Source organism: Melanerpes formicivorus, unplaced genomic scaffold (assembly GCF_026170545.1).
Source record: "Melanerpes formicivorus ecotype bairdi unplaced genomic scaffold, bMelFor1.0.p_v2 SCAF_30, whole genome shotgun sequence".
In the NCBI taxonomy this organism is placed as follows: Eukaryota; Metazoa; Chordata; class Aves; order Piciformes; family Picidae; genus Melanerpes; species Melanerpes formicivorus.
The window spans coordinates 7,666,875-7,694,442 of record NW_027142382.1 but is presented as its reverse complement, the minus strand read 5'-3'; the positions used below and the strand labels follow the sequence as shown (position 1 = coordinate 7,694,442).

At 41.6% G+C, this 27,568-nt stretch overlaps 1 protein-coding gene across 6 annotated transcripts in view; it reads left to right on the top strand.

Moving 5' to 3' along the window:
* PKNOX1 (PBX/knotted 1 homeobox 1) overlaps positions 1-27,345 on the top strand; it is a 59,377-nt gene extending 32,032 nt beyond the window's left edge. For 3 of the 6 annotated variants that reach the window (XM_068155188.1, XM_068155189.1, XM_068155190.1), the window contains 7 exons: positions 7,379-7,549; positions 8,923-9,022; positions 10,434-10,531; positions 12,707-12,835; positions 13,559-13,635; positions 15,218-15,390; positions 16,307-27,345. In XM_068155188.1, the coding sequence (XP_068011289.1) occupies positions 7,379-7,549; positions 8,923-9,022; positions 10,434-10,531; positions 12,707-12,835; positions 13,559-13,635; positions 15,218-15,390; positions 16,307-16,518 (960 nt within the window). In that variant the 3' untranslated portion in view covers positions 16,519-27,345. Of the gene's footprint in view, positions 1-932; positions 979-7,378; positions 7,550-8,922; positions 9,023-10,433; positions 10,532-12,706; positions 12,836-13,558; positions 13,636-15,217; positions 15,391-16,306 lie in introns of all 6 variants that reach the window. The other 3 variants (XM_068155193.1, XM_068155194.1, XM_068155192.1) reach the window with 2 other exon arrangements.
* The last annotated feature ends 223 nt before the right edge of the window (positions 27,346-27,568 follow it).

Here is a 27,568-nt window from a genome sequence, read left to right as displayed (position 1 = left end):
AACATGTCCAGAGAAGGGCAACAAAGTTGGTGAGGGGTTTGAAGTACAAGCCCTATGAAGGGAGACGGAGGGAGCTGGGGTTGCTTAGCCTGGAGAAGAGGAGGCTCAGGGGAGACCTTATTGCTCTCTACAACTACCTGAAGGGAGGTTGTAGCCAGATGGGGGTTGGTCTCTTCTCCCAGGCAAACAGCACCAGAACAAGAGGACACAGTCTCAGGCTGTGCCAGGGGAGGTTTAGGCTGGGCATTAGGAAGAAATTCTTCACAGAGAGAGTGATTGGCCATTGGAATGTGCTGCCCAGGGAGGTGGTGGAGTCACCATCACTGGAGGTATTTAACAAGAGCCCAGATGGGGCACTTGGTGCCATGGTTTAGTTGATTAGATCATGTTGGGTGATAGGTTGGACTTGATGATCTCAGAGGTCTTTTCTAACCTGGGCAATTCTATTCTATTCTATTCTAACAGATCTTGAAATGAACCAATGAATCAGCTTCTCTTTGTTTCCATGTCCTCTTGTACTTAGGACTTCACAGGCAGGTTCCTCCATATCTTAGAAGCTGTTCAGAATGAGTGCAGATAAATTTTGGAGGTATATCTTAAGACATTCAGTGCTCAGCACTTCTTTATTTCTTACTGTTAACCCAACCACTGCAAAAAGTTTGTGTTGCCTTGGAGTGGTTCCTATCTCTTGTCCAGCATCTGCTTAGACTAAATGCTTCCCATTTATGGGTGGCTCTTTTCATTTTCCCACATTCATAGAACCATAGGATAATTCAGGTTGGATTACAAGCTCAGGAGGCCTGTAGTCCAACCTCCTGCACGAAGTAGGGTTAGCTGCGAAATCAGAGCAGGTTTGCTTACGGCTTTATCAGGTCAAGAAGCAATACAAAACATGGGGTGTTAAATATGCTCTCACTTTTGTATTTGAACAGGACACTGCCTTTTTTGAAGACCCCCGAGTTTTTTGTTTCGTTTGGGGTAAGGATTCAGTACCCTTTTCTCAAAGACTGTCCTATTGAATTTTCAGTTGTGTTAGGAAAAGTTGTAGAGCTATTGAAGTCAGCTGATGTCATTTGAATATTCCTGAGTGAGCAAGCCATGCTTGTGTGTTTCTTGAAAAGTGTTCTTACTGCTGTAATGTACAGAACTGTCTCATAAACCTCCAGTCACACCTTTCCTAGCTGTGTCTCATAGCTGTGGACTCAAAATTGGGGGGAGAAGCCATAAAATCAAACCAAATGAAACAAATTAACCCATCTCCCAGGCTCTGTGTTCTTCCTCTGAAGACGTAAATCATCCCAGAAGGATTTGTTCAGGAAGGTAGGTGAGCTGTAAATGCATCTATTTCAGTTGGGTCTTTTTGCAAATGAGAAGCCATTTTCCTGAGAATATTTGTCAGTATATGGAGGTTGTTTCATATGTGCTGCCCACATGTCATGTGCCCAGGAATCCATAAAAAGTGTGGGGGTGTGTTTTAGATAAACACAGATGAGCTGGGGATTGTGAATAAGGTAGTGCCTAGTGTGTTCCGTACCTTTGAACCACGTGCTTGAGGCACCAAAAAGAAAGGATGTAGGCACAGTCTAAAGCATTCTTAGGGCTAAAGATGGCTCCAGATTTAATATATGATATATTTAGAAGTGAGCATGCTCTGGACAGCAGTTTTAGCAAGAAGTGGATATTTTTCAATGGTTCCATTTAATAGTCTACTATTACCTTTGTTTACAACAGTTTCCACAATATATCTCCTGGTTGCTTCTGCCTTTGTGCATTTCTCTGAAATGCTGCTCCAGTTTTATTTCCACAACTGAAAAGGGTTGTAAAAATTCATTGTTCTGTGGCACACTCTACTCAGTAGCACTAAGTAATAAAAACATGGTTGTCACAGATTTTTAAGGTGTGCTTTTTAAGAACATAGGAATGAAATATTACTCTTGATGTGATCTGTTTGGAAACATTTCTTTGCATTACTTCTGTTTAACATGGGTGATTTTATCAAGAGTTCTTGATTTTTTTAGGTTAGTTTCAAGGCTGGGGGAAGAGGTGATAGAAAGCATCCCTGAGGAAAAGGACTTGGGGGTACTGGTGGACACGAAGCTGGGCATGAGTAGATGGTGTGCACTTGTAGCCCAGAGTGCCAGTCTAGGCTTCATCAAAAGGTGTATGGCCAGCAGATTGGGAGAAGTGATTCTGCCACTCTGCTCTTCTCTGCTAAGACCACACCTGGAGTACTGCATCCAGCTCTGGAGCCTTCAATACAGGAAGGACGTGGACCTGATGGAGCAGGTCCAGAGGAGGGCCATGAAAATGATTAGGTGGCTGAAGCAGGAAGACAGGAGGCTGAGGGAGCTGGGGTTATTCAGCCTGGAGAAGAGGAGGCTCCAGGGAGGCTGAAGGGGTACTGGAGGGCTGGAGAGAGACTGTTTTACAAAGGCCTGCAGGGATAGGATGAGGGGCAATGGTTTTAAATTTGAGTAGATTGGATGTTAGGAAAACATTCTTTACAATGAGAATGGTTGAGCACTGGAACAGGTTGCCCCAGGAGTTGGTTGAGGCCCCATCCCTGAAGATACTCAAGGTGAGGCTTGATGGGGCTCTAGGCAACCTGATCTAGTTGAGGATGTCCCTGCTTACTGCAGGGTGGTTGGACTAGATGACTTTTAGAGGTTCCTTCCAACCTGGGTGATTCTGTGAGTCTAAAAATTGAGCTTCTTCCAACAAATTTGTTCAGTCTATCTAGGCTGCAAGAGACCAGGAGCCATCTGGCCACAATTAGTGTCGCTGTAAATGAGTAAGTCAGTCCTGGTGACAGGCATGGCGTATTTACAACGTTTTGTTTACCTTCTTAACCACAGCAGCACAGCTTCCTGTAAGAGTAGTGTGATTATGTGTGGTTCTGCAGAAAGCTAAGTGTTACTAATTCTTGGTTTATGGTCAATTTTTAATTTAGTTTAGTTTTTCCCTTCCAGCAGGAACAATCAATTTGAAGGCAAATCTACAATGAAGGGAGGATTTTTAAGGCACTAACTAATACATGTGCTCTGTGTTGGTCTGCTACAGGGGGTGAATGACACAATTTTAGCTTTTGTTTTTTTGGTCCCTGAGCTCTCTGGCTATTCTAGTACTACAGAACAGTTGTTAATAATTCTGAAAGGAGCAGAACATCTTTTTCGTAAAAATCTAGTTAAATTTACATAGTTTAACTTGGTTGTGTTTAAAGGTAATTAAGGACAATTTAAACATCAGCCACTGCTGAAGGGTGGTTTTAGAAGACTGCTGTTTCATATACCTCTAGGCTTTGCACTTATATCAAAGGATTTTGCTGTCTGTATTGCTTTCAGCTGACTGGACCCACTAGAAGGGATGGGAGAACAGGCTACCACCCCCCAGAGTGGTGCAGTGCCAGTTAGATTGTATATTCTACACCGTGATAACATCGTGCTCACTGCATGATAGGAAGGGGTTGGCCAGGGCTTGGAGCACACAGCTCCTCCTGGCACCCTGACTGCTGCTGCTGGGCTAGGTGTTCAAAGGAAGAGTCTTCTCTACCCATCATACAACTGACACCATGTGGATTGCACTGGTGACACAACAGGCTCAAACAGGAAGCCCTAACTGCCTAGGAATCTTAGAAGTCATCAGAAACTGGCCAGAAGGCAGAGATTTTGGGATGTGACCAGAGGAGGTGACACATGCTGAGGAGGCCTCGCCATACAATGAAATGCGACCTGCCCTGTTCACTGACAGGTCCTGCTGCACTGTGGGAAAGCACTGAGGTGGAAGGCCCCTGCATAGAGTCCCACTTGATGGGTTGTAGAAGCTGCTGAGGGAGAAGGTGAATCGAGTCAGTTTTCAGGGGTGGAAGCTTTAGATAGTGCTGAGCAAGAAAATTGGCCAACACTCTATATCTGTACAGACTCCTGGATGCTGGGAAATGCTTTGTGGGGGGTGGCTACAGCAGTGGAAGGAAAACAACTGGCAGTGCAGGGGTAAACTCATTAGGGCAGCTGAATTGTAGCAAAGTATTGGTCTTAGGCAGAGAACTTCTTGACCATAGTATGTATGTGGATGCCCACATACCCAAGAATTGAGCCACTCAACAGTATCAGAACAACCAGCTGGTAAATCAAGCTGCTGTGATTCAAGTGGCTTAGGTGGATCTGGACTGGCAACATAAAGGTGGACTATGTCTATCTTGGTGGGCCTTCTAACCAGAAAGAGCCATCAAGGAAGGGATGCAACAATACAGATGGGCTCAAGATCAAGATCAAGGAGTGGACTTAACCATGGACACTATTGCACAAGTTATCCATGAATGTGAAATGAGTGCTGCAGTCAAACAGGCCAAGCAGGTAAAGCCTCTGTGGTATGAGGGGTAATGCCTGAAATGTGAATGTGGGGAAGCCTGGCAGATTGATTACATCCCACTGCCACAAACATGCCAAGGCAAACGTTATGTGCTTACAATGGTAGAAGCAACCACTGGATGGCTGAAAACATATTCAGTGTCCTATGCCACTGCTCAGAACACCATCCTGGGCCTTGAAAAACAAGTCCTGTGGCAGCATGGCACCCCAGAAAGAGCTGAGTCACATGGTGGGACTGATTTTTGAAACATCCTTATAGACGACTTGGATCCAGGAGCATGGCATTGAGTGGCTGTTATCATATCCCCTGCCACACACCAGCTGCTGGGAAGGTCGAACATTGCAGCAGCCTGCCGAAAAACATCCTGAGAGCAGTCGGAGCAGGGACCTTTAAAAACTGGGATGCACATCTAGCAAAAGCCACTTGGATGATTAACTCCAGAGAACCTACTAATGGAGCTGGCTCTGCCCAGTCCAAACTGCCATATGCCATAGAAGGAGACAGATTTCCCATGGTTCACATGAAGCATGTTCTAGGGGAAAAGGTCTGCGTTAGTCCTGCTTCGGGTAAAGGTGACCCCATGGGATTGCCCTTGCCCAGGGACCTGGGTGTACCTGGTGGGTGAGTCAGGAGGTTGGAGAAATCTGTTGTGTATCCCAAAGCAATCTTACTTTGGGTGAGAATAGACAGTAAATGATGTATGTTGTATGATGTTAATTACTGCTGAGCATGACACAGATGGTATAGAATAAGGGGCAGATAATTTATTGACTTGAACTGGCCCCAGTAGAAAGGGCAGGACTATTCCCCACACATACCCTGGACAGGTGTACACAGAGCCACCTGGATTATATGTTCTACACCATGCTAACATCATGCTCACTGCATGACAGGAAGGGGTTGGCCAGGGCTTATGGGACTTGAAGTATATTCTGTAGCTTGCAAAGTTTCCTGTTCCATGTTTTCCCAACTTCCAGGCAGGGATGTGTTCCTTTTCTTATGGTTTCAGTTTGTGTGTCTGTGGGCTGTTCACATTCTGTCTGTTGCCCTGCAGCTGCATAGGCTGGTGCTTTTTCTGTTTCCTTTGTATAATCTGATATCCCTGTAATAGAGTAGTAAATTGTCTTTTTACTGCAAAACAAAGCAGGGAAAAGATTTGTCACAACAAAAGCCCAAGCCATCATGGTGGGGAGTGGAGTACATACCAGAGTTTGCCTGCCTTGATCTCCTTCACGTGCTTTGATCAAAACCAACTTCAGCTCCCTGTAGATTTTTTTAGTTAGAATTAATAAGTGGATTACTTAACAAGCTAAGTAATTTAGTATCCTGGCCAGGTAAAGGAGCTTTCATACAGGACAGATTTTAATTTTGAAATCAATCTCTACACCATGCTTCAAAACTAATCCATTCAGTTTGATGAAACTGGAGGATATTTTTACTGGAGATCTAGCATAGCAAGTAAATGATGGGAATTACATGCTGTATAAAAACGTTAAGTAATTACTTTGCCAATGTGTTATGTACATATTTGAATGTCCTCAAGTTGTTACTGCTTCATGAAAATTTAGACCATCTGGATTTGATTTTTGCTTTTGGTCTTCTGCCATGACCCTTACAATCACCTAAGCTATTTTTATGCAGTATGTAATACCATTAGCTATCCAAGCCTCTGAGTCCTTCTCCCTCAGTAAGCATGATAAGTACTCTTACCACAAACATAGTATCATAGTATCAGTCAGGGTTGGAAGGGACCACAAGGATCATCTAGTTCCAACCCCCCTGACATGGGCAGGGACACCCCACACTACATCAGCCTGGCCAGAGCCTCATCCAGCCTGGTCTTAAACACCTCCAGGGATGGGGCCTCAACCACCTCCCTGGACAATCCATTCCAGGGCTTCACCACTCTCATGGGGAAGAACTTCCTCCTCACCTCCAGCCTGAATCTCCCCACCTCCAGCTTCATTCCATTCCCCCTAGTCCTATCACTACCTGAGATCCTGAGCAGTCCCTCCCCAGCCTTCCTGTAGGCCCCCTTCAGATACTGGAAGGCCACAATTAGGTCACCTCGGAGCCTTCTCCAGACTGAACAGCCCCAACTCCTTCAGTCTGTCTCCCACACTTGAATTTTTGCTTAAGCATGGATGCATTATTTGGTCTGGTGCTTCGTAGTTCAGAAATTGTCTCCTCACCTGAAAGTTCTCAAATTACTTTACCTAGAGCTGTTAATCTCTGTCATACAGTTGCAGAGGAACTTCAGAGCTCTAGGGCTGAAGAGCTCTTTGATTATTTCAAGCTTTGTTGAACAGTATGATGACCTTTGGAACCTCTTTATTCTGATGTTACAGAAAAGTAAAACCTATTGTGGTTTTGTTATAAGTGAGGCCACTTCCTGTACATTTCACCCTCTGTAGCAATCTGTGATATATTTATGCAAAGTCACAGAAGAGTCTTCTCAGCATATCCCAAATTAATCTGTACACTTCTGCTTTTCTTGGGTCAGGGTGAAATGTGGAGCTGAACCTGGTATTTCTGATGCGTAGCTCAGGACAACTATTGCTTGCCAAGCCTGTTCCAACCAGGCATTTGAAGTGTGTGGATGGGATTACTTTCCTTCCCTTTTGGTCTTGTGTGGTGTATGACCCACAGTTGTATGATGGGATAAAGATGGACACACAGGCTCCATGTACCATGTACATGGTACCTATGCTCTTATCTTCCTAATGTGTCACCTTTGACAAAGATTATATTGTCATGTTTGGTTTTCCTGTGTGGTAGTTTTCTCATGCAGTGAAAGGACACAGAGTGTGTATAGACAGATTCCTTTAGCACTTCAGGAGTGTAACGGTCAGAGCTAGAGAACTCTAGTCAGCACTTGGCAATTAGTAACTCTGCTTTAATTGGATTGTCATTGTTACTGTGCAGTAGCATTTGCTTAGATGTCACATGAACTATTTTTAAATTGCCAGTTACTTTGTTCCTCATTTTTATTTTCTAATTCTCCCTCTAGATGGTAAAAGCAATCCAAGTTCTGCGTATCCATCTGCTTGAGCTAGAAAAGGTTAATGAACTCTGCAAGGATTTCTGCAGTCGTTACATTGCCTGCCTGAAGACAAAAATGAACAGTGAAACTCTATTAAGTGGAGAGCCTGGGAGTCCTTATTCACCTGTGCAATCTCAGGTATGTCTCAAATACAGTAAAGTAGCGTTTAGCTTAGAAAGTTATACCTGTGTTTCTATTGCTGTCAGTTTACCAACAGAGTTTCTGCAGTGTCTTTCACTTTCTCAGAATCAGTTATTCAGAATAGAAAGAACTCCAGGGTTTTATTGTGTATACCTGTGTGCCACTGCCTGATGGAGAAATTGATTGAAATGTGCCAGAACAGAGAGTCATTTTCTTTGCCTGCCTTTTATGTTTTTCCCTCAGTTCAGCACATGGAGATACTCAGAACAGTCTGGATCTGCTCTTTTTTTTGGAAGTAGGCTAGAAAACAGAATAAAGGAGAACATTAATGTCCTGTTAAGAAAGTCTCCTTAGTCCAGTCTGCTTCATTAAAATACTGAGATGGCTAATACTTTCATGCAGTCTGTATTCTGGAACAAAGAGACAATGTCTGGTGGATTAGAGTTGGGATATTTGGGAGGTAGTTATGAACAGTATCCCTTTCTGTACATCTGAACCTCAGATTATGTATTGTTGACGTTCCTCAAATGCAATAACCAAGTGCATTTTTTGGTAGCAAATTATCAGCAGTTAATTAACAACAGCACATTAAGGTTGATGCTTCTGCTGATGCTGGAAAGTGAGCCTTGCCATCTGAGTACCTATTAGGTATCTAGTCTTAGGAGATGGACCTTCTCTGTCTTACTAAGCCGTTTGATGCTATTTATTCTGAAAAGCCCTGGTGACTTGTAAACGTTGTTAGACTCTCCACACCTCAGGAGTCCAAACAATATCAGCCAAAATCAACTTCTACTTTTCTTTTTTTTTGTGTCCATTACAGGCTTTTGTAGAGACAGGAGGGACTGAATTTTGCATTTTGCAGCAACAGAGTTTATTCATATGTATTAAAGAATATGTAAGAGTTTGCATGGTCAGGGTTGAGTAAGAACTATCTTGAGCAGAACAAAGCGTACCATGCATCATTTTGAAATGGAAGGAATTAAGGCTGCAACGAAAATTCTAAAGCTTTGATGCTTGTAATAAGAGCATCAAAGGTCTATTTCATATGTCCTTTTTCCTTCATACCTTTAGAAACTGTTCCTTTTAGTATTTACATACCTAGAATCATTTCTCTCCTACAATTTCTCAAGACACTTTTATGTCTTTTCTAACAGTTGTTTTCCTGAGGGTTTTCAAAGGTAATGGTTGCTGATAATGAGAAAGTTAATGTAGGTAATGATGAACCTCTAATGAAGTCTCTTTCTCTTTGAAGTTAATCCTGTGATTAGACTCCAAATGTACTTTTAGTGTCAAAATTACACAAGCATGCTTTATCTGCTTAAAAAAGAAAATTAAGGAAATGCAAGCAACTAATTGTTTTATTTTTCTAGCAAATTCCAAGTGCCATTGCAGGCACACTCAGTCCCCAAGGGATTATGGTGCCAGCATCAGCCTTGCAGCAGGGAAATGTAACTATGGCAACAGTAGCAGGTATGACACAGAAAAGAAAAACTGGCACCTTGCTCTTTGTTTTGTTTTCTTCCATAGTTGTTACCAAAAATACACAAATACTTCTAAAATGCATTTTCACTCTACTGTTATTGAAGTTGTTCTTACAGTGTCAAGCACCTTACTGGTCTCTCAATGTTTAACTGATGTGTGTACCAAATATGCATGCTAGTGGAGGTTACATTCTGCTTTTGTAAAGACAGTTCAAAGACTAGGCTGGTTTACTTTTTTGTTTCCTTTCAGAAAGGTAATTTTGTTTGACAAAAGCATGCATTATCTAAACTGCTGCACTTGATAGCTGTTTCATGCTCTATGGAGTTCAGAACCATGGGTATAAATCTGTGAAAACCTTGATGTCCAAGTTGTTCTCCTCTTCTATGGAGCTAGTGTGTGAACTAGAATAGAATAGAATTAACCAGATTGGAAGAGACCTTTGAGATCATAAAGTCCACCCTATCATCCAACACCATCTAATCAACTAAACCATGGCACCAAGTACCCCATCCAGTGTCTTCCTAAACACCTTCAGAGATGATGACTCCACCACCTCCCTGGGCAGCACATTCCAATGGCAAATCACTCTTTCTGTGAAGAACTTCTTCCTAACATCCAGCCTAAACCTCCTCTGGTGCAGCTTGAGATGTGTCCTCTTGTTCTGGTGCTGCTTCCCTGGGAGAAGAGGCCAACCCTCACCTGTCTACAACTTCCCTTTGGGTAGTTGTAGACAGCAATAAGGTCTCCCCTAAGCCTCCTCTTCTCCAGGCTAAGCAACCCCAGCTCCCTCAGGCTGTCCTCACAGGGCTTGTGCTCCAAACTCCTCACCAGTTTTTTTGCCCTGCCATGTTATATCATGCTTCTAAGTAAGGTTTTACAACAAACATAAACCCCCCTTGACTACAAACTCAGCAAAGCAATGCAGTCTGTTTTTACAGCATATACTTGCAGAGGGGTTTATCCTGAAGCACAGTATGTGCTTTGTGGCTTTGGTGCCTCTATGTCATTCACTGAGATTCTGTCATCTTAGTTGACCCCAAACACATAGGTGTCACTCAGCTTACTGCCCTAACTGCTTGACGCACATAGGTGTGGTTCGGATGTTGTGACCCTTCCTGGCCAAAGAACTAGCTCAGTCAGAACAATCAGCTGGTTTATAGCATGACAGTAATAGCATTTTCATTTGAAAATAGATTTAGAATGCCTAAAATAGAGGAAACCAAGCAATTTTCATGCAGGTTTTGTAGCAAAGAGCACATCTTGCATGTTTACTAGAAAAAGGCAGTTGACAGAACCAAAACTGTTTTGTTGTCTACAGCGCTGCTTTGTTTGTGTGTTAAAAGAGAACATTATTTGAAGGGCTTTTACTTACCTGTAATCTTTGATGTTTCATTTTAAGGGGGTACAGTGTATCAGCCAGTCACTGTAGTCACTCCACAAGGTCAAGTGGTGACGCAAGCACTGTCACCAGGGACTATTCGCATCCAGAACTCTCAGGTTTGTTTCATGGGTTTCATAAGGTAGTATTCTGGGTTCATATATATTTAACTGGCTTTAAGAGGTTTGGTTTAATTTTGATAGGCTTTGAGAACAAGCTCTGTGTGCCACATGCATAATAACTAATGTAAAATTACACAAGCACTGCTGTAGGAGTTGAACTAGGGTTAGGACTGGATAGATTTACTGTATTGCATTATGGTGTCACACTGCTGTTGTCAGAAACTTTACTTTTTATCATGATAACAACCACCAGTACTGTGGACATAGCTGTATTTCACAATTTATGTATGTAGAGAAGCATTTTGTCATGTAACCTCCAAAGTATTCAGCTGGGACTGAAAGATCTTCACATTGGGCTCAGTTATATCATACCCTAATAAAGGTAAGGGCCAGTGCCCTTTTAGGAAGTCTCTTAAGAGTTGAATCTAGAGAGCTCAAAGAAGCAGCTAAAGACAAGGAAACATGAAAACTAGACCATCTTCAGTTGTGGAAAAGCTTGCTAGCTTTCTCTTGGGTCAGGAAGTGGTAAATCAAATATTAAAGGAGTCTGGAATCAATTAAAAATGTGAATGAGGAGCTGACATCTCCACAGCATAAAATCTGTTGTTAGTCATTGACTCTTTTTCCTTCTGACCTTCTAACCAAAAAAGTATGTGTAGAGTATTATTATTTTTCTTTTTATTGGCCATAACATAGATGTACTTACCCATGTTCTCCCCTAGAATGCATGTGGTTCTGTCCCCAGATACCTTTCAGAAAGAAATGTGTAAGATTATGGGCCTAGCCTTGAAGTGGTTTTGAAGAGAAAAGCTTTTATACCTCATAAAAAAACAGATCAAACAAACAAACCCCAAACAACTGAGTGGAAAATAATGCCTGTAGCTATAAATAATAATAATAATAAAAGCATTTTACTTTATAAGTGTGTGTGTATGTATATAAGTAAATATATACCCCCACACACATGTGTAGCTCCTCTGGATGTTAGTAGGAACGTCCAAACCCACCTGTGCAGAGTTTCAGACATGTATTCCTTGTCAGCCATGTGAAATTCTGCTCCAAATTCTTTTTCAGGGCTTCAGAATGCTGTGAGGTAGGGAAAAATACTAGGGGAGAGCTACTGAAAATTCATTATAAAGCCTCTGTATACAAGTAGATTATTTGGAATGTAAATCATGCTTTTTGGAAATAAAAACATGCTCAAATATATATTTGGTGTAATATGATAGCTTAAGTCTTATTTCAAACTTGTTTCGCTCAAGACATAGGCACAATGACTGACTTGAAGAAACTGCTCTGTATTGTCTAAAAAGCCTGATATAGAATTAGTTCAGTTGTGTCTAAAATATTCTCATATGCAGCTGATAGCTGTTTCTTCTTATCTCTGCATAAGAATTTAAGAAGGTATTCCCTAAATGTTCAGAGAAATGATGTGCAAATTATTTGATGTCTCCAGAGGAAGTGAAAAAGCAGAAGCAGAAAACAAGTGTGAATCTTTAGGAAACTAGTAAGAGTGTAGTAGAAATGGAATTAAAGATGGTACCAGCTAATACCTTCTTGCTCTTTGAGAATTGAGCTGTAATTATTTAGCAGGACTTTTAGCATCCTTTTTTTGCACGTCTACCGTAACAACGACTTTTACTTTAAGTCTTTAAGTCAGCACTTACTTCACAGCTATGGTTGGTTTGTACCCAGTGTGTATTGGGCATGGTGGGTTTTAATTGCTCTTCACATGTGTGAATGACTTCATAGGGTGGCAAGGCAGTCAGATCCCTAGGGTAGTGTAGATTAATACAGAGGATTGTTAACTTGGCAAGCGCTACATAGGTGGATTTTATTCTGAATTACAGCAAATCAACATTTGGCTGTTGTCACAGGATCACATACACAGCCTGAAAGCAGCTGTAATTCTTAAAACAGAAGTTACATGAAATGTGAAAACTACAGAAACCTGATACAGCATTTTCCCTGGATAAAGACATTTTGGAATGCTATTGTAGGAGAGCTGCTATTGTAAGTGCTCCCTAGCAATTAAAGTAGCTTTTTATAATCAGCATACCCCAAGCCTAATTTCTTTTCATTCCCTTCTATAAATGAGTTATTCACACATTGATACAGAATACTGCTATTACTCTGTTAACTGCCTTATTTCTTCTAAAATTATATGTGCAGCTTCAGTTGCAATTAAACCAAGATCTAGGCATCTTGCATCAAGATGATGGCTCATCAAAAAATAAAAGAGGAGTTCTTCCCAAGCATGCTACGAATGTGATGAGATCTTGGCTTTTTCAGCACATAGGGGTAAGGACTGAACACCATCAGCAGTCACAGGTTTTTATGCAGCTCTTATGTGGTCTGTGGTGGTTTTACTTCATAAAGAAGGGGAATTTATTCTGTTTTCATTTGTGTAATCTCAGTTTGGTTTTCCCTGAAGACATTTGGAGTAGTTCCAGAGACTAATGTCAGTTGATTTGATTTGCATAAATACATATCCTGAAAGGATAAATGGGTCTGAAGTTGTATCACAGTGTTGAGTTGATTGGTAATTTGTCTGCACAGCTGACAAATGATGCAGGGAAACTGCGTGTACTCTTCTTATGTTACGTACGCTCTCTTCATCTGTTTACTTAAAAGTAGCTTTATTTAACTAAAAGATGTGTGTCAGTGCTCTCATATGACATTGCCTTTAGGCAGCATAACTAATTAAATCATATCACATGCTGTGTTGCCCAGAGATCACGCTGTTTAATAAAGAGTTTCAGCCATGAGAAGCTTCTTCCTCTGAATTACACATCAGCAGTTTAATGGTGTCATACGCGCTTTCAAGGATAAAATCAATTTTGTGTAGTAAAGCACTCTTTGGTAAATGATTTTTATCTGTGAAAGTTTGTTTCTAAAGTTTGGGTTTTAATGAGTCAGATGGTTTTAATCTACTGTCTTTAATCAGTTGTAAGGAGTCCTTATTTTTGATGAGGAGATGAAACAAGCTCAGGCCTTTTTTGTTTGCTTTCTTGTTCTGTTTAGCATCCATATCCAACAGAGGATGAGAAGAAACAGATTGCAGCACAAACAAATCTGACACTACTTCAAGTTAACAACTGGTAAGAGTAAAATCTCTTACTTAATGTCTGTCATTGTCTCCACAGGCTTACAACCTAGAGCAATAGTTAAGAGTATAACCTGGAGTTGAACTTCATGTTATATATGTGACCAAATACATATAAAAACACAGGAGTTATGCACTGATACAAGAACATATCATTTTTATAGTAAGTTATAGTAATACTTGTGCCATTTAAACTATATAAGGACATCAGAAAACTGCAGCATTAAGGGCTTACATTCTGGTTTGCTGCTGAAAAAGATGCAAGTACTCTTATGTCTCTCTTGCAAGTGAAGAAATTAAAGTTTAAAGGTGTAGTGAACTGAAAAGTGCTTTTTGGTGGTCATGGTTGCTAATGTTTAGGAAATTTCTGTCAACAGGTATTAATTCTGCTCTCGTATCAAAGGTTGCTTTCCTCTGAGCACTGACATCTGAATGGAGAGTGTCAGTACCTCAACTCCTCTAGTGCACGGTTCAGTTTGCTTTTAGAATGCCTTATCTTCATTTGCTATTACGCTTGTCCCTGCAGAATAGAGGGGCAAGGGTGCCAACATGCATCCTATTCTGCTTGTGATATTGGTTTCTAAAATTACTGTAGCTACGTCCCATAGGGATCTTCCTCAGATTTCAGAGATGACACTGACTGCATGGCTGCAGAGGGGTCCAGTGGGGAAATAAGATAGCAGTAGTACACTGGTTCCAGAACAGCATAGCTATTGCCTGTGTGACATGATACAGGGATCTGACCAATGTCTCTGCAAAGCTTTGTGTTATGCTTTGAGGACCTGCCAGCTACATGTTACTTCTTCAATTGCAGGTAAAGATAGGTCCTGGATGTGTTTTGCCATATGTATCAAGGGATACTATCTTCACTCCTAGCATCTTGCCACAGTGGCTACATTGAAATCGATTCAGTTAACTTGGCAGCTAAGTGAGACCTGGTTTAACTATTTCCTTGTTCGCCGATGGAAAGGGGAAGGTCAGCAGTTAGCTTGCTACAACAAACAACTGAAAATCAGGGAACAAAAAGGAATTGGGAAAGATCTGAAGAATGTGTGTGCTTGTCCCCTGGATCAGGAACCACACCTTGGAAAGCCAAGGAGCCTTGTAAAATTTAATGCAGGAGCTTAAGGAAGTAAATGAAACCAGACCAAACAAACTAGATTAGGCAGGGGCCAGATTTTAGGTGAACTGTAATGAGAGGAGTATCAGCTTTCTGAGCTGTTCTGTCAGCAAGTTTTCTGGTGCTCAGTTTTTAATAAGATCTTGAAGTGTGCATCTGTTACACTGTCTGGAGAATTCCTCCCTCTGAGGTTGGGGGAAAGTGCTGCTAGCAGCAAAATGATAGAAGTACTTGTAGCTAGTTTGTCAAAACCAATGGATGGTGGTGTTCTAGGAGCAGTTTTACACAGAAGAAAGAATGTCAAGCCACGAGGAGAGGGACAAGGATTTTTTTTCTTCCTTGTATTTTGATATTTCTTCTCTTATTTCTACACACATACACACACTGTATACTTTGTGAACCTGAGAGAGAATTTGCAGCCAACTGGTTGTAAGTCCTTACCTTTGATTGTGTTTAGGTTCATCAATGCTAGAAGGCGAATTCTTCAGCCGATGCTGGATTCCAGTTGTTCTGAAACTCCGAAAACAAAGAAGAAAACAGCTCAGAACCGACCAGTTCAGAGGTTCTGGCCTGACTCCATTGCCTCAGGAGTTGCTCAGCAGCAATCTAATGAGCTCACAATGTCAGATGGTAAGGAATACTGGCTAAATCACAGATAATAAAGTTAATTTCTCTCTAACAGGGAAATGAAGGGTTTGATGCCTTTAGGGGGAGGGGAATTTCCTGGTGTTTTGATACAAAAACAGTAACAAAAATGTGTCAGTTTTCCTCTCCTTAAAAATTGTCTGTTTTGTGGGGGATGTTTTATTGGAATTTCTGTTGAGAGACTGTTGCTGTTGTTTCAAAAGTTAGGAAATGACAGAACAAAGGTTGGATATCTCAGTATGTGTGTGAGCATCAGTACCACTCTGATTGGCCTGCAATTTCAGCTGTGTGATTCCCTGTGCTATTCATTGCTGGGGGGGACTGGGCATCTGCAGTTCTATATGTGCCTCAGTGAAGCATGAGTTACCTTGTTGAACATTGAGTTGCAGAGAAGCAGAGAAATGCAATAGAGACTTTGGCTGAAGTAACTTAGCATCAGATGGAATGAATGGACTCAGGAAAGATAACTACATTAATCTCAGGAGCATCCTTTCTGTCCTGCTGCCTGCTGCTTTATTACTTTTGAGTTTGTAGCAGCTTTTCCCTCAGTGTCCACTGAATCTAGCTTTATCCATTTAAGTCACCTTGAATCTCTTAAGAGCATTCCCATTTTTCTGCGAGGATTTAAGCTGGAATACTTGGCAGAAATGCTCTTGTGGTGATTTGATTGGAGAATTGATGTGATGGGTGTCTGTAACAGCAAAGTTTAAGATTCTTGGGCAACTTAGTTCTTGCATTTCCTGGTATTTAAGTGTTTGACAACCTATATAACAATTACTTTAATTTGGTTCCTTAGGTTTTCTTCCTATTGATTAGAAACAAACTCTATTGTATATAAATATGTGTTACTTAAAATTAGAAACCAAGCAATGTCTAAAGTACCTTCGTTGTGCTTCTCCAGGTGCTGTTGTAACAATCACAGCTCCAGTCAACATGAATGTAGACAGTCTCCAGTCTTTGTCATCTGATGGTGCTACTTTGGCTGTCCAGCAAGTTATGATGGCAGGGCAAAGTGAGGATGAGTCTGTAGACAGCGGTGAAGATGACGGAGGAGATCTCTCAACAACAAATATCAGTGGGCTGGTCTTGGATAACAGTGATTCTCTGCAGTAGGAAGCAAGGGAGTGTGACAAAACGTTTAGGGAAAAAAAAAAAATGGACTGACTGACTGTTTTTATAGTTTGCACAGCAAACATTTTACACAAGTTTTATTTCTAATATGTTTTATATGTAGATATAGAAGGGTGCACTTTTTTGTATTTCCATAATAAGCTTACAGAGTGTTTTTCCAGGTGCAGCAACTTCTTTCAAATGTGTTTTTTGTTTGGTTGGGTTTTTCTTCATTTCTCTTTCTTAGTTCTGAGAGTTCTATCAAGTAACATAACGAACCACATAAGCACCCCTTTGGTCTTGGAATTGGAAGTGCTGCAATTTCTAAAGAGCTCTGCTGTTTCCGCCAGCGCTGTTACTTAGCACAGCTCTTGACGGGCAGGCGATGTAAATTTGAAGCATGTGACACTAGTGTTTGGAACTTGATCGTTAAGTTAGATGCATATATTTGAAAGATGCTTCTGCACCTTAAAAACTGCTAGTCTGAGGTGGACAGCAACACAACATGGAGAAGAAAATGTTGGTGTGTGATCCAGTAGCGAATGTATGGCGATTTAACTAAGTTTAGTTTCTCTCATAGTCCGTGAGCCTGTTTATCATTTGCTATAAAAACTCCTATTTTTACCTTGAGGGGGTTATTGGATAAAAAAAAAAGTATTTTTATAAATTCACTAGGAATTGGGATGATGACTGTGTTAAGCTGGAGGGAGGAGAAGAAAAAAAAAAACAAACACATTTCCAGAGAGGAAAAATAATGTTTAGTATTCCTATTTGGAAGGTCTGAAAACTGGCCAAATTAAATAAACAAGCCTGTGCTAGCATTCTATGATTCTCAGCTATCCCACAGTGATATACTATATTTGATAATAGCATAAGAAGGGCCCACTGTTTAATGGGATTTTGATATTGTCAAACCTTGATTTATATTATGTGTAAACTAATATTCAAATGGCATTAACTCTGTATCTAGACTTGTATCTGAAGGTGCTTGCTAAATGAGTATTCAGGTAAGTCAATTCAAACACCCACTGCTTTTCCAGGTATTAGTTTGTACAACTGAATCTGAAAAATGAAAAGTTGCCTACTATACAGTCACAAATTCTGCTATCACTCAGCTGGTTTATTGCATTTGAACTATTTTCCCCTAGTACAAAAAGAAGTGTAACTTGTGGATTGATACAACATTTCTTCAGATGGGAAGGTCACTACCAGAATGTACAGCAGGCTTTATTAGAGTAGAAAATCCTTCTGTGTGTCATTTAAAAACTAAGAGCTAGTGTTGAAAGCACTTGGGTTTTGGTAACAGTTCGTTTCCCCCCCCCCCCAAAGCTCAGAGTCTCTCTCTGTTTATCCATAAACACTTAGGTTTGGAAGTTTGTATTTCCCATTGTTCAGGATCAGTAACAGATTCCAAGAGTCTCGTGGTATGCTCAACATCGCATTTCCCTCCTGTCCGTTTGTCACAACGTTGGGTGAGATCAAAGCCAGAACTTCCTTCTGCTTTAGAGCAAATCTAGTCACATTTCTAATGTGACAGGGAAAAAAGGTGTTAGCTTTTAGGATCTTTAGACATTGTACAAAGCCCTTGGGCAGGTGCAAATATTTAATTGCTTGATTTCTGCTCCACAAAGCAGGCATGTGCTTAGGTCCCATTGATTTCAGTTGGAACAGTGCATGTACTTTTCAACATGTTTAAATGGTTGGAAGCTGGTCTTTAAAGGTTGTCTTCCAAGGCAATTGTAAGCTGGTGTAAAGAAGAACTGCAGAAAGGCATTTCTGTACCTTTGGCATATACATACCTGGAGAATAATACTGGTTTTCTATGGCTAGTAGCTGTTTTGAAAAAACTGGTGTTGGACTTTATTCAACACAAGTGGTGTTTCTGCTATGGCTTTTGCTTATTCCTGGCTGAGGAGCTTGCTTCTTAGTTCAAATGCTGTAATTGCCTCTCCAGCTGGGGGGGTAATTTCTTAAGAACTTTTTTTCTAACTTCTCTGATTTGCCACTAATGTGCCAGGTTTGTTAAAAAGGATAGTAAATCCATAATGAAAAATGAAGTAGGGAGGCTTTGACATAACCCTGTCATAACTATGTCAAAGGCTATTGTCAAATCCAGTTTGATCCCAAAACCTTTGGAAAGACATCTATCATGTACAAATCATGCTCCTTTGGAAATGTTCAACCCACTCTTCCTGCAAAGGATACCTGAGGTGTCTAGAACTGAGAGACAGAGTCTGTATTTTCCTTTTTGGTTCTTCTAGATTTCACTCTGAAGTGCTTCATCACCCCACAGTTTCTCTTACACAGTAGATGACATTTGTTGGTTTGTTTGGGTTTTTTATTCAGCTGTCATGGTTCATATTTAACAGTGCATTAATCCTTGTACTACTAGCATCTAGGCAGGTGAACAGTCTGCCTTCTCAGCATGTGCAGGCCAGGGGACAGATATGTGCTTTTCCACATTAGTCAGTGCTGGAGGAACAGGCCATTTCTCACAATCTGCATTCCCTCCCTGACCAGTTGATGCTCCCTCAGATTCACCAGCAGAGCTGGCCTGCTTTGAGGTAGTCTAGGAAGCAGCTTAGGCAGCAGGTCTGTTGGGATAGCAAGTAGCCAGCAGTGAAGGAAAGGGTAAACCAAAATGGGCAAAACTTCAGTGGTTTGGAGATAATGCAGCAATGGGCATTTGCCCACACTTCAAAACCAGGAGAACTGAAATCTGGGAAAGAAAGAGGGTATTAAAACTATCTACACAGCTGTCTGGAAGAGGGTTCAGGAAGGTGTAGTTTGTGCCACCTGGAACAAAACTGGAAATAACCAAGCATTAGGGTTTGCAAACTCACACAAGTTTGTTTTTCAGAAAGAAAACATCACCTGGTTAGCTTTTTAACTCCCCCCACATTAGGTGCAGTTGACATTTTATTCCTCTGAAACATTTGCCACCCTGTCTTCAGCTAGTTTATCAACACCTGAAAAGGGAAGTTGACAGAACTTACTGTGAAAAGGGGGATATGGAGTAGTCCTACTGTCAGATAGAAAGGCAGGAACGTGAATGCCTAAAACCAAGAAGAGTTTACCAATATACTCAAAAGTATTGCTTAACACGTGGAACTCACCTTCCACTCAGTGGAAAGAAAGTAATGTCCTTCATGCTTTTCCTGTGTAAGAAAGATCACTGGTCTCAGCAAAGCATCACTATGGTTCATTATCACATGGTTACATTAGTTAAAAAGCCTCTATAGAGGACCTAACTTTAAAGCCATGTATAATCCCTACCCTGTCCCCAATTAAAGTCATTTTTGTATGTAATAGAATTGATTTATTTTTTTAAATCAGTGTAATCCTTCAGTTGTGACTCCTGAAACTGCAGGGATTCAATGCCAGCCAGCCACTAAGCACCGTGGAACCACTTGCTTGCTCCTCCCCTTCCTTAACAAGTTGGGGAGCACAGTCGAGAAGAAAAGCACCAAACCTCACACTAAAATTCGTGGGTTGAGATGAGAACATTTTAATAACTACACTAAAATATGATAATAAAATATTAGTAATTGTAGTTAAAAGGAGTGTAATGGAAAGAGGAAGGAAAGAAACTAAGAAAAAGACAAGTGATATGCACTGCAGCTGCTCACCACCCACTGACCTGTGCCCAAGCAGTCATCACAGGATCACAGGATGTTAGGGGTTGGAAGGGACCTCTGGGGAGCTTCAACTCCACCCCCCTTGCCAGAGCAGGACCATATAATCTGCACCTCCTGGCCATCTCCCCCACAATTTATACACTGAGCATGATGTTCTGTGGTATGGAATAGCTCTTTGGATGGCTCAGGTCAGCTGTCCTGCCCATGCTTCCTCTTAACTTCTTGTGCACTTGCTCACTGGCAGAGCATAGAAAGCTGAAAAATCCTTATCTTAGGACAAAGACTAAACCATCAGTGTGCTGTCAATGTGCTCTTCATACTGAATCCAAGACACAGCACTGCACCAGCTGCTGGGAAGAAAGTTGACTCTATCCCAGCCAAAACCAAGACAAAAACTTTTACATTTTTCCATAATGTAATCCAGGTCATTAACCCAAAACAAGTTTATCAGCTCAGCTTTTCAAAGATTTCTGTAACAGGCAAGACAATTTCCTGTTCTTTAACTTCAGGAACCCTGCATTGGAGTAAATCAATTCCAAGTAATTCAGAAGGTAGTTTTAAATTACTGTTCCAAAGAAATAATCATAATGGAAAGCACTTAATGTCAACAAGCATCCCTCTGGCTCTGCAGAGGGTTTCTAGATCTGGATATTGGATCAAAGTGGAGTCCTGCTGACCTCAGGGAAACTCCATGAGGCTGCATGTGTGTCAGGCTGTGAAATGCAGAGAATTGGTTCCTTATTCTGGCCACTGATAACTACTGGGAGAGCCCTCCAGCTTCATCTTTTCTGCATATGTAGGTTTTCTGCCAGTGGAAATCAGGGTGAGGATGAAGGGCTTAGAAGGACAGAAACTCCTGATGGTCTGATGTGTACCACATACCAGCTTTCATGTTCAAAATGTGACTAGAAGGCAGACATGCACTGAGGAATTAGTTCCCAGGTGGTGTGCTTTAAAAGTACCTTCAGGTTTATGGATATTCTAGCAGGGTAGGGCCACAAAGACATGAATAAGGTACGAATAATACATCTGGGGGGGGGTTGTAAGAACTGAAGGCAGTTCAGCTTCCTGACTTTATGAACCTGACAGCCCAAAGGAGGAAGCAAAGCCTTCCCAAGGGATGATAGTTTCATGAAACTATCAGGCTTGTAGCACTGCAAAACCCAGAATACCCTGCTGTTTCGAAGAGAGGAAAAAAAATGAACACATGCATTTAATTGTAATTAAAGATTTATTTTCTGGCGCTGAGTTGTCTTGGGAGAAAAGAAAATTGTCTATGCAAATGTGAAAAAATGTGTGCATTGCCCATTTTTAGGTGCTGTATTGTTGCTGTCTTTCTGACTTCTGTTACTTTGCTTAGTCCTTTGAACCTTCCAGCCTTTTATTCAGCCTAGTTTTTGGAGCTGAATGGGCCAAATGTATTTTTGAAATCCTGTTGAAAATGTAACTAACCTTCACTCCATCCCCCAGATCTCGCATGTTGAACAGCTAGTGACATGTTTTGGTGCCCTGATAATAAATTCAAACTCTCACCACCTCCTAAAAGCAGAACACGTCCGTGAAAGTGCACGCTTAATTGCAGTGAGCAGATGATCAAATCGGCAGCTGCCTTGTGCTGAACACACTTTGCTCTTCACTGTTCAGGGTAGCTGAAGAGTAAAGCAGGTTCGTTTTGCCAAACTCACTGACTGTGGTTTTCTCCCCCACCTCCCTCCACCTCAGTCAGCCCTTGGTTTGCTAAGCTCCTTTAAGTAGATTTTGAGTTTAACTTTAATTCCTTAAGCAACCTGAACATCCAATGTGAAGTGTAGTGAAACTGACACTTACGTGCTCTTGAGTGATTACCCAAATCATGCTATTTGTTCATTCTTGTCCACTGGGAATATAAAAATCTGCCCCATTTTTGTGACTTAGTTTTTTTAGGACCTGCTGAGTGATCACAGCTGCTTTTGCTAGAGAGAAGTAAGGTGTGAGAAAGCAGTGAAATGCTTTACCAACATTGTAGACTACTATAAAGATAACTCAAAGTTAATAGAATCCAGTTTTTCCAGGTTATGGTAGAAGTGGCCCATAAATATTCCTGTGGGTTAGCAACAGTTGGTCTGTACAATCAGCAGTCTTCCAAGTGTGAACCCTGTAACATTTTTCCCTTGGTTGGGAAGAGATTTTCAAGCAACTGATCTATCAAAGGATAAAATTTAGAGATGAGAATATGCCTCATGGATGATTTATTTTTACACTACTGTTCCCTGTGAACTGAAAGAGCACATTTTTAAACAATGTTGAAAGACAAACGTTCCAGGAAATCTTGGACGTAGTTTCATCAAACTGATTAACTAGGCCTTGGCCAGAGATAATCCTTGGTCTCTTTATTTGTGTGGGTTTACTTGTTTATGCAAATGAAGAAAAGAAATGTTTACTAGTTCTTACTAGTATGGGGATTTTTATTATGCTTTTGTAATGCAGGATCAGCTTCCACGGGAAAAAAAAAAGGATTGGCAGGTAAATAGCCCATCATGTGTGTGACTTTGGGGTGGGGTGCTTGGGGTTTTTTCCTGTTGTTTCAAAATGGTTAATTAAAACGGCATGGTCATCGAACTTTCACTAATGGTTCCAAGCATATATGGTAGTGACTTATTTGAACCTACTTCCTCTGTACAAGTCCCAGGTGTTAACTTGTTCAGCCAGGTAGATTGTGATGCACTTCTGAAATTGCAATGTTCTACTCGATCAGAAATCTTCAGGAAATGAGCAGCCTTTTCTTTAAAGGCAGCGATTCCTCTCTGGCAAGAAACCCAAGCTCGCTTCATCCACTGTCAGGCAACGAAGTTGGTGAGGGGTTTGGAACACAAGCCCTATGAGGAGAGACTGAGGGAGCTGGGGCTGCTTAGCCTGGAGAAGAGGAGACTCAGGGGTGACCTTATTGCTCTCTACAACTACCTGAAGGGAGGTTGTAGACAGGCAGAGATTGGTCTCTCCTCCCAGGCAGCCAGCACCAGAACAAGAGGACACAGTCTCAGGCTGCACCAGGGGAGGTTTAGGCTGGAGGTTAGGAAGAAGTTCTATACAGAGAGAGTGATTGCCCATTGGAATGTGCTGCCCGGGGAGGTGGTGGAGTCACCATCATTGGAGGTGTTCAGGAGACTTGATGGGGTGCTTGGTGCCATGGGTTAGTTGTTTAGGTGGGTTGGATTGGTTGATGGGTTGGACGCGATGATCTTGAAGGTCTCTTCCAACCTGGTCTATTCTATTCTATTCTTGTTCAGCAAAGATGAAGCCAGATGTGGGTGCTCAGAAGATAAGATGTACTTCTGCTTACCACTGAAGCATTTTTTTTCCTGCTTTTGCTTCCCCAGCATCTGACATTGTGGCATCCAAGTGTGATCCCCAAACAGTGCATCCCTGAGCCCAGTACACTGGCTGAAGGGACAGCTTTGTGATGCTGTGCCTTGCTTTTTACATCCCCTTTGACTAACAGCTGGATGGGGGCTGGCAGAGTGTGAGCACCTTCCTTTAAATTTCGTGGGCTATGTCAAAACTGCTGAGGTGACCAGGTCAGGTTCTCTGTCAGCTTTCTTGACCAACATTGCAACAGATTTTCTCATACCCCAAAGAACCTGTAGTTCTGAGCATCATTGTCCATTTGCTTAGAAAATGATCTTTTCATAGCTGTTTACTTACTCCAGAGCACGTTCCCAGCAATTTTGGATTACACTCTGTTATTGCAGGGTTAATCTGTAATTAGCTGAGCAAATGTGTGTTCCAGACACAGGACTGTTTGATCATTTCTTTGTCTGACCTTAGAGGAGTGCCTGAGAGTAGTGCAAGCAGCTCCTGATGAAATAATTTGAGATAGTTTTAACTCCAGTGCTGCCAGGGAGCATTTTTTTGCTTAATCTGAAGAGAGTAAAAACAAACTTAGAAAAAAAGCCCTATAGAGCAGACTGTTTCACCTAGAGTATGTCCTGTGTAATGTATTCCTAGTCTGCTGGTGTTAAATCCCCCCCTGAAAGATGCCTCTCCCTCTCAAGAAGGCATTGCAGGAATCAGAAGCATGGTCTCATGAGTGCCTGATGAGCCAGTTTGCTTTTGTGAAGAACCTGCTTACAAAACAGTAATTCCTCAGTATGCAACAAATTGTAACCAACTGAAGTGTGACTTAGGACTGTTTCTAAATACCTCTCTTTGTAGAAAACCCAAATGGCATCCTGAACAGAGTGTAAAATGAGGATCCTGCAAAAACTAAGAGACTGGGACAGATACCAGGTGCTATAGTATTTAAAATCCATATTTTCTACAAGTTCAGAGTGTGTAAGGTATGCAGGATCAAGCCCGTGGTGTAGTTAAAGACCAAAATGACAAAGCACCATTTGGATGCCCTACTAAAATGTGAAAACAATGTGGCCTTCCTAAGGCAGATTTGGTTTGTCTTCCTGATGCAACTATGATGTGATTTAAAGCTTACCAAGTAATCAGGGAAATTTTTCTATGAACATTGCTCTTCTGTGTTGGGTTTTGGATTTCTGTGCCACTACTAGCACAAGTCCGAAGACTGGGCTCTTGGACCTACTCCTGACCATTATTCCTAGTATCTTTATAAAGTTGATGCCTGAGTCCTGAATAGAAACTGATGCATACACTGAATGTGATAATAGTGCTTAGTTTAGAGACATTTGTGTTAAGATCCACACATTTTTAAGCTCAGACTTTTTTAATAGTGATGAAAACCACACAGATCATACTTAAACTGGTGACTGGCCTATATATGCCATTTTTGCTGTGCACCCCACTGCCACCTTTCACCACAAACTGCAACCCACAGAGGCTCCCCTTAAAGTCTTAACTTTCATCAGACTGGGTTTGCTATGCATTTCTGTGTAGCTCAGGCTACAACCTTATTTGGTCTTTAAGATTGGCACCACTTCCTTTCAGCAGAGGCTAGCACACAGAAAAGACAAGAGGACTTAGTTATACAAAAGCAACATCAATTACTGTGCAGGTACCTCGTTTTCTAAGATGCTTAAGAGTATATGTGGTTCTGGGGGTGAGATCCAATTAAGGCCAAGAGAGAGAAAAATATTTCTGCTACTGGTGTCTTTCTATTTTTATACAGGAACAAGGGTGGGGGGGGGGTGTTTGTACACAAAAAGACTGTTTTGCACAGCCTATTCTCATTAGCTCAGTGCTGTAGCTGCACTGAGGACTAAAAGCTCTTGAAAAATTCAAGGAGCTTCTTCAAGTGATACTCAGATTTTGAGGAACTGTGCTGGCACGTGTTAGATAATACCTGTGATGACTTTTCAGCTTTTCAGGACTGCTGACTCACTTGTAAACACAGTGACACATTAAGCAGCTGTGGAAATAATCATTTTCCTCTAAGATGCTCCATTCTGCTTTCAATTCCTGTTTTGTTTCGGTTTGTTTGGTGTGTTTACCACACACACACACCTTCCTTTCTTTGAAAGCTGGCAGCAATTAATCCTTGATTACAGGCCCTAGACTTTCCCTGTCTCTTGAGCCTTTCAACTGTGAGTGGTGCTGAATAATGACTCCACAAATCGCTGCCAGGATTCAAGGTCAGCAAAAGCCCAACAACTTCAGAGAACTGAGCTGTGGATGCTGTTGTGGATGCAGTATTGGAATGATAACTAAGAACAGGCTGTTCTTAGCACAGGAGCACAAGGGTAAACAACTTGAGACCTAAAGCAGTTTCTGCATTCTCTTCCCTAATTGTTTTGTGTTATTTTTGTCATGTACATGCTTTTTTATAAAGTTTGTGTTTGCCCCACTGAAAGGCCTTGGTCATAACAAGAAGTGTGTTTAAATACTCTGCATCAAGAAGTATGCACTTAGTAGGGAAACGTGCAAAAAACCCCTCCCTACTAAATAATGCAAATCCTTAGTTAAAAGAAATTACAATGAGTAAAAATGTCCAGAAAGCTCCTTTTCAGTTTGACATTTCAAAAGTAAAGTACATGCTGTATCAAGTGTGCCTGTGTTGGGTTTGCCCTGAAACTCTTTACCAGCAAATCCTTCTTCAGAGGCAGCCCCTTGCTTGCTGTCCTGTAACCTTGATTAAAACAACCCAAGTGTCAGCTCCCCTCCTCTCCCCAAAGGGCATTTTGGTGTCCTCTGGCCATGCACACAGAAAGAGGAGAGGCTGTTATTGGTAATGCAGAGACCATCTATCAATCAGGGCTGCTCTCACTGCTCCACAATGTTGCTTGCAGATTCTTCTTGAATTTTTTTTCCCTGGGTTGGTTGGGGTTTTTGGTTGGTTGGGTTTTTTGGTGTTTTGTTTTGTTTCTTCTTCTTTTCATTGTGGTGCTGAGCCAAAGGGATCTGGGAAGAAGTTGCCTTTTACAAACCTGCTTCAGCTCAGTGTGCTGCTGCAGGCTGTACATTTTACTTCATAAGCTGGTTGTTTTATGGTGACTCAATCACATTTGTGCGTGCAAGTTTAATTCTCAGCCTCGTGCCACGTGCTGGTTAGCACAACGTTAACGCTGCAGCGGTAAGGCAGGTCATAGTCATAGCACTCAAGCACTGGACATTTCCTACAAGAAACAGATTGCAAAGGTACAGCACCACATCTTACCTTCTGATGGCCTTTTACTCATATTTTATAGCCTGGTGAGGCAGGAACTGAGGGCATGCTGAAAGGGCTGATGCCCTTGTTTCTTTTTAACCCCCTCCAATACAATGAAGCAAGGCCCTGTCCCTTCCACAAATAACTAAGCAGCAGTAATGATCTTTTACAGCGTTACCAGCCACTGAAGAGCACAAACCAAACCAGCACCACCCCAGTTGGATCGTGCTGTATGTAAAGATCAGTTCCTTTAGGAGTGGCAAATTTTGGCTTTTGACTTGGTTTTTCAGGGCTAGTTTAGAGATGCACAAGAGTCTGTATGCTGCTTTGCACTTAAAAAGCATGTATGGCTCCTTACCTGCACACACATGCCTGGCTGTGATGCAAAGTTACAGTGGCCATGCAAATAGGCAGCCACAAAACTATGCTGATGTCCAGACCATGGGAAGGATCCCATCTGGGAAAACTCTAAATACCAATACCAGCAATCTTGTGTCCGGAATGTAGAAAAGCACACGGGTGATTGCTGTTGGAGAATCCAGGATAACACCCACTCCAATAAAGCATGCTGAAAACCAAGACATTAAACATAAGTGAATAAATTCTGACAACTGGATGGTTTGTCATCTTTGAACAGCTCTTGGGTTTTTTTCTTTTCTCCCTGTGCTGCTGCAGTCGTCCTTGGGAAACAGTAGCACAGTACAGCCTCTTGTTTCCACATGATGAGATACAGAGTTTGTTCCTGCAAGACTTCCCGGCAGGGTCTAGAGATGCAAGCTGTCCTCACATCACAGATGGTGGCAGAGAAACCAAGGTGTTCCACCAC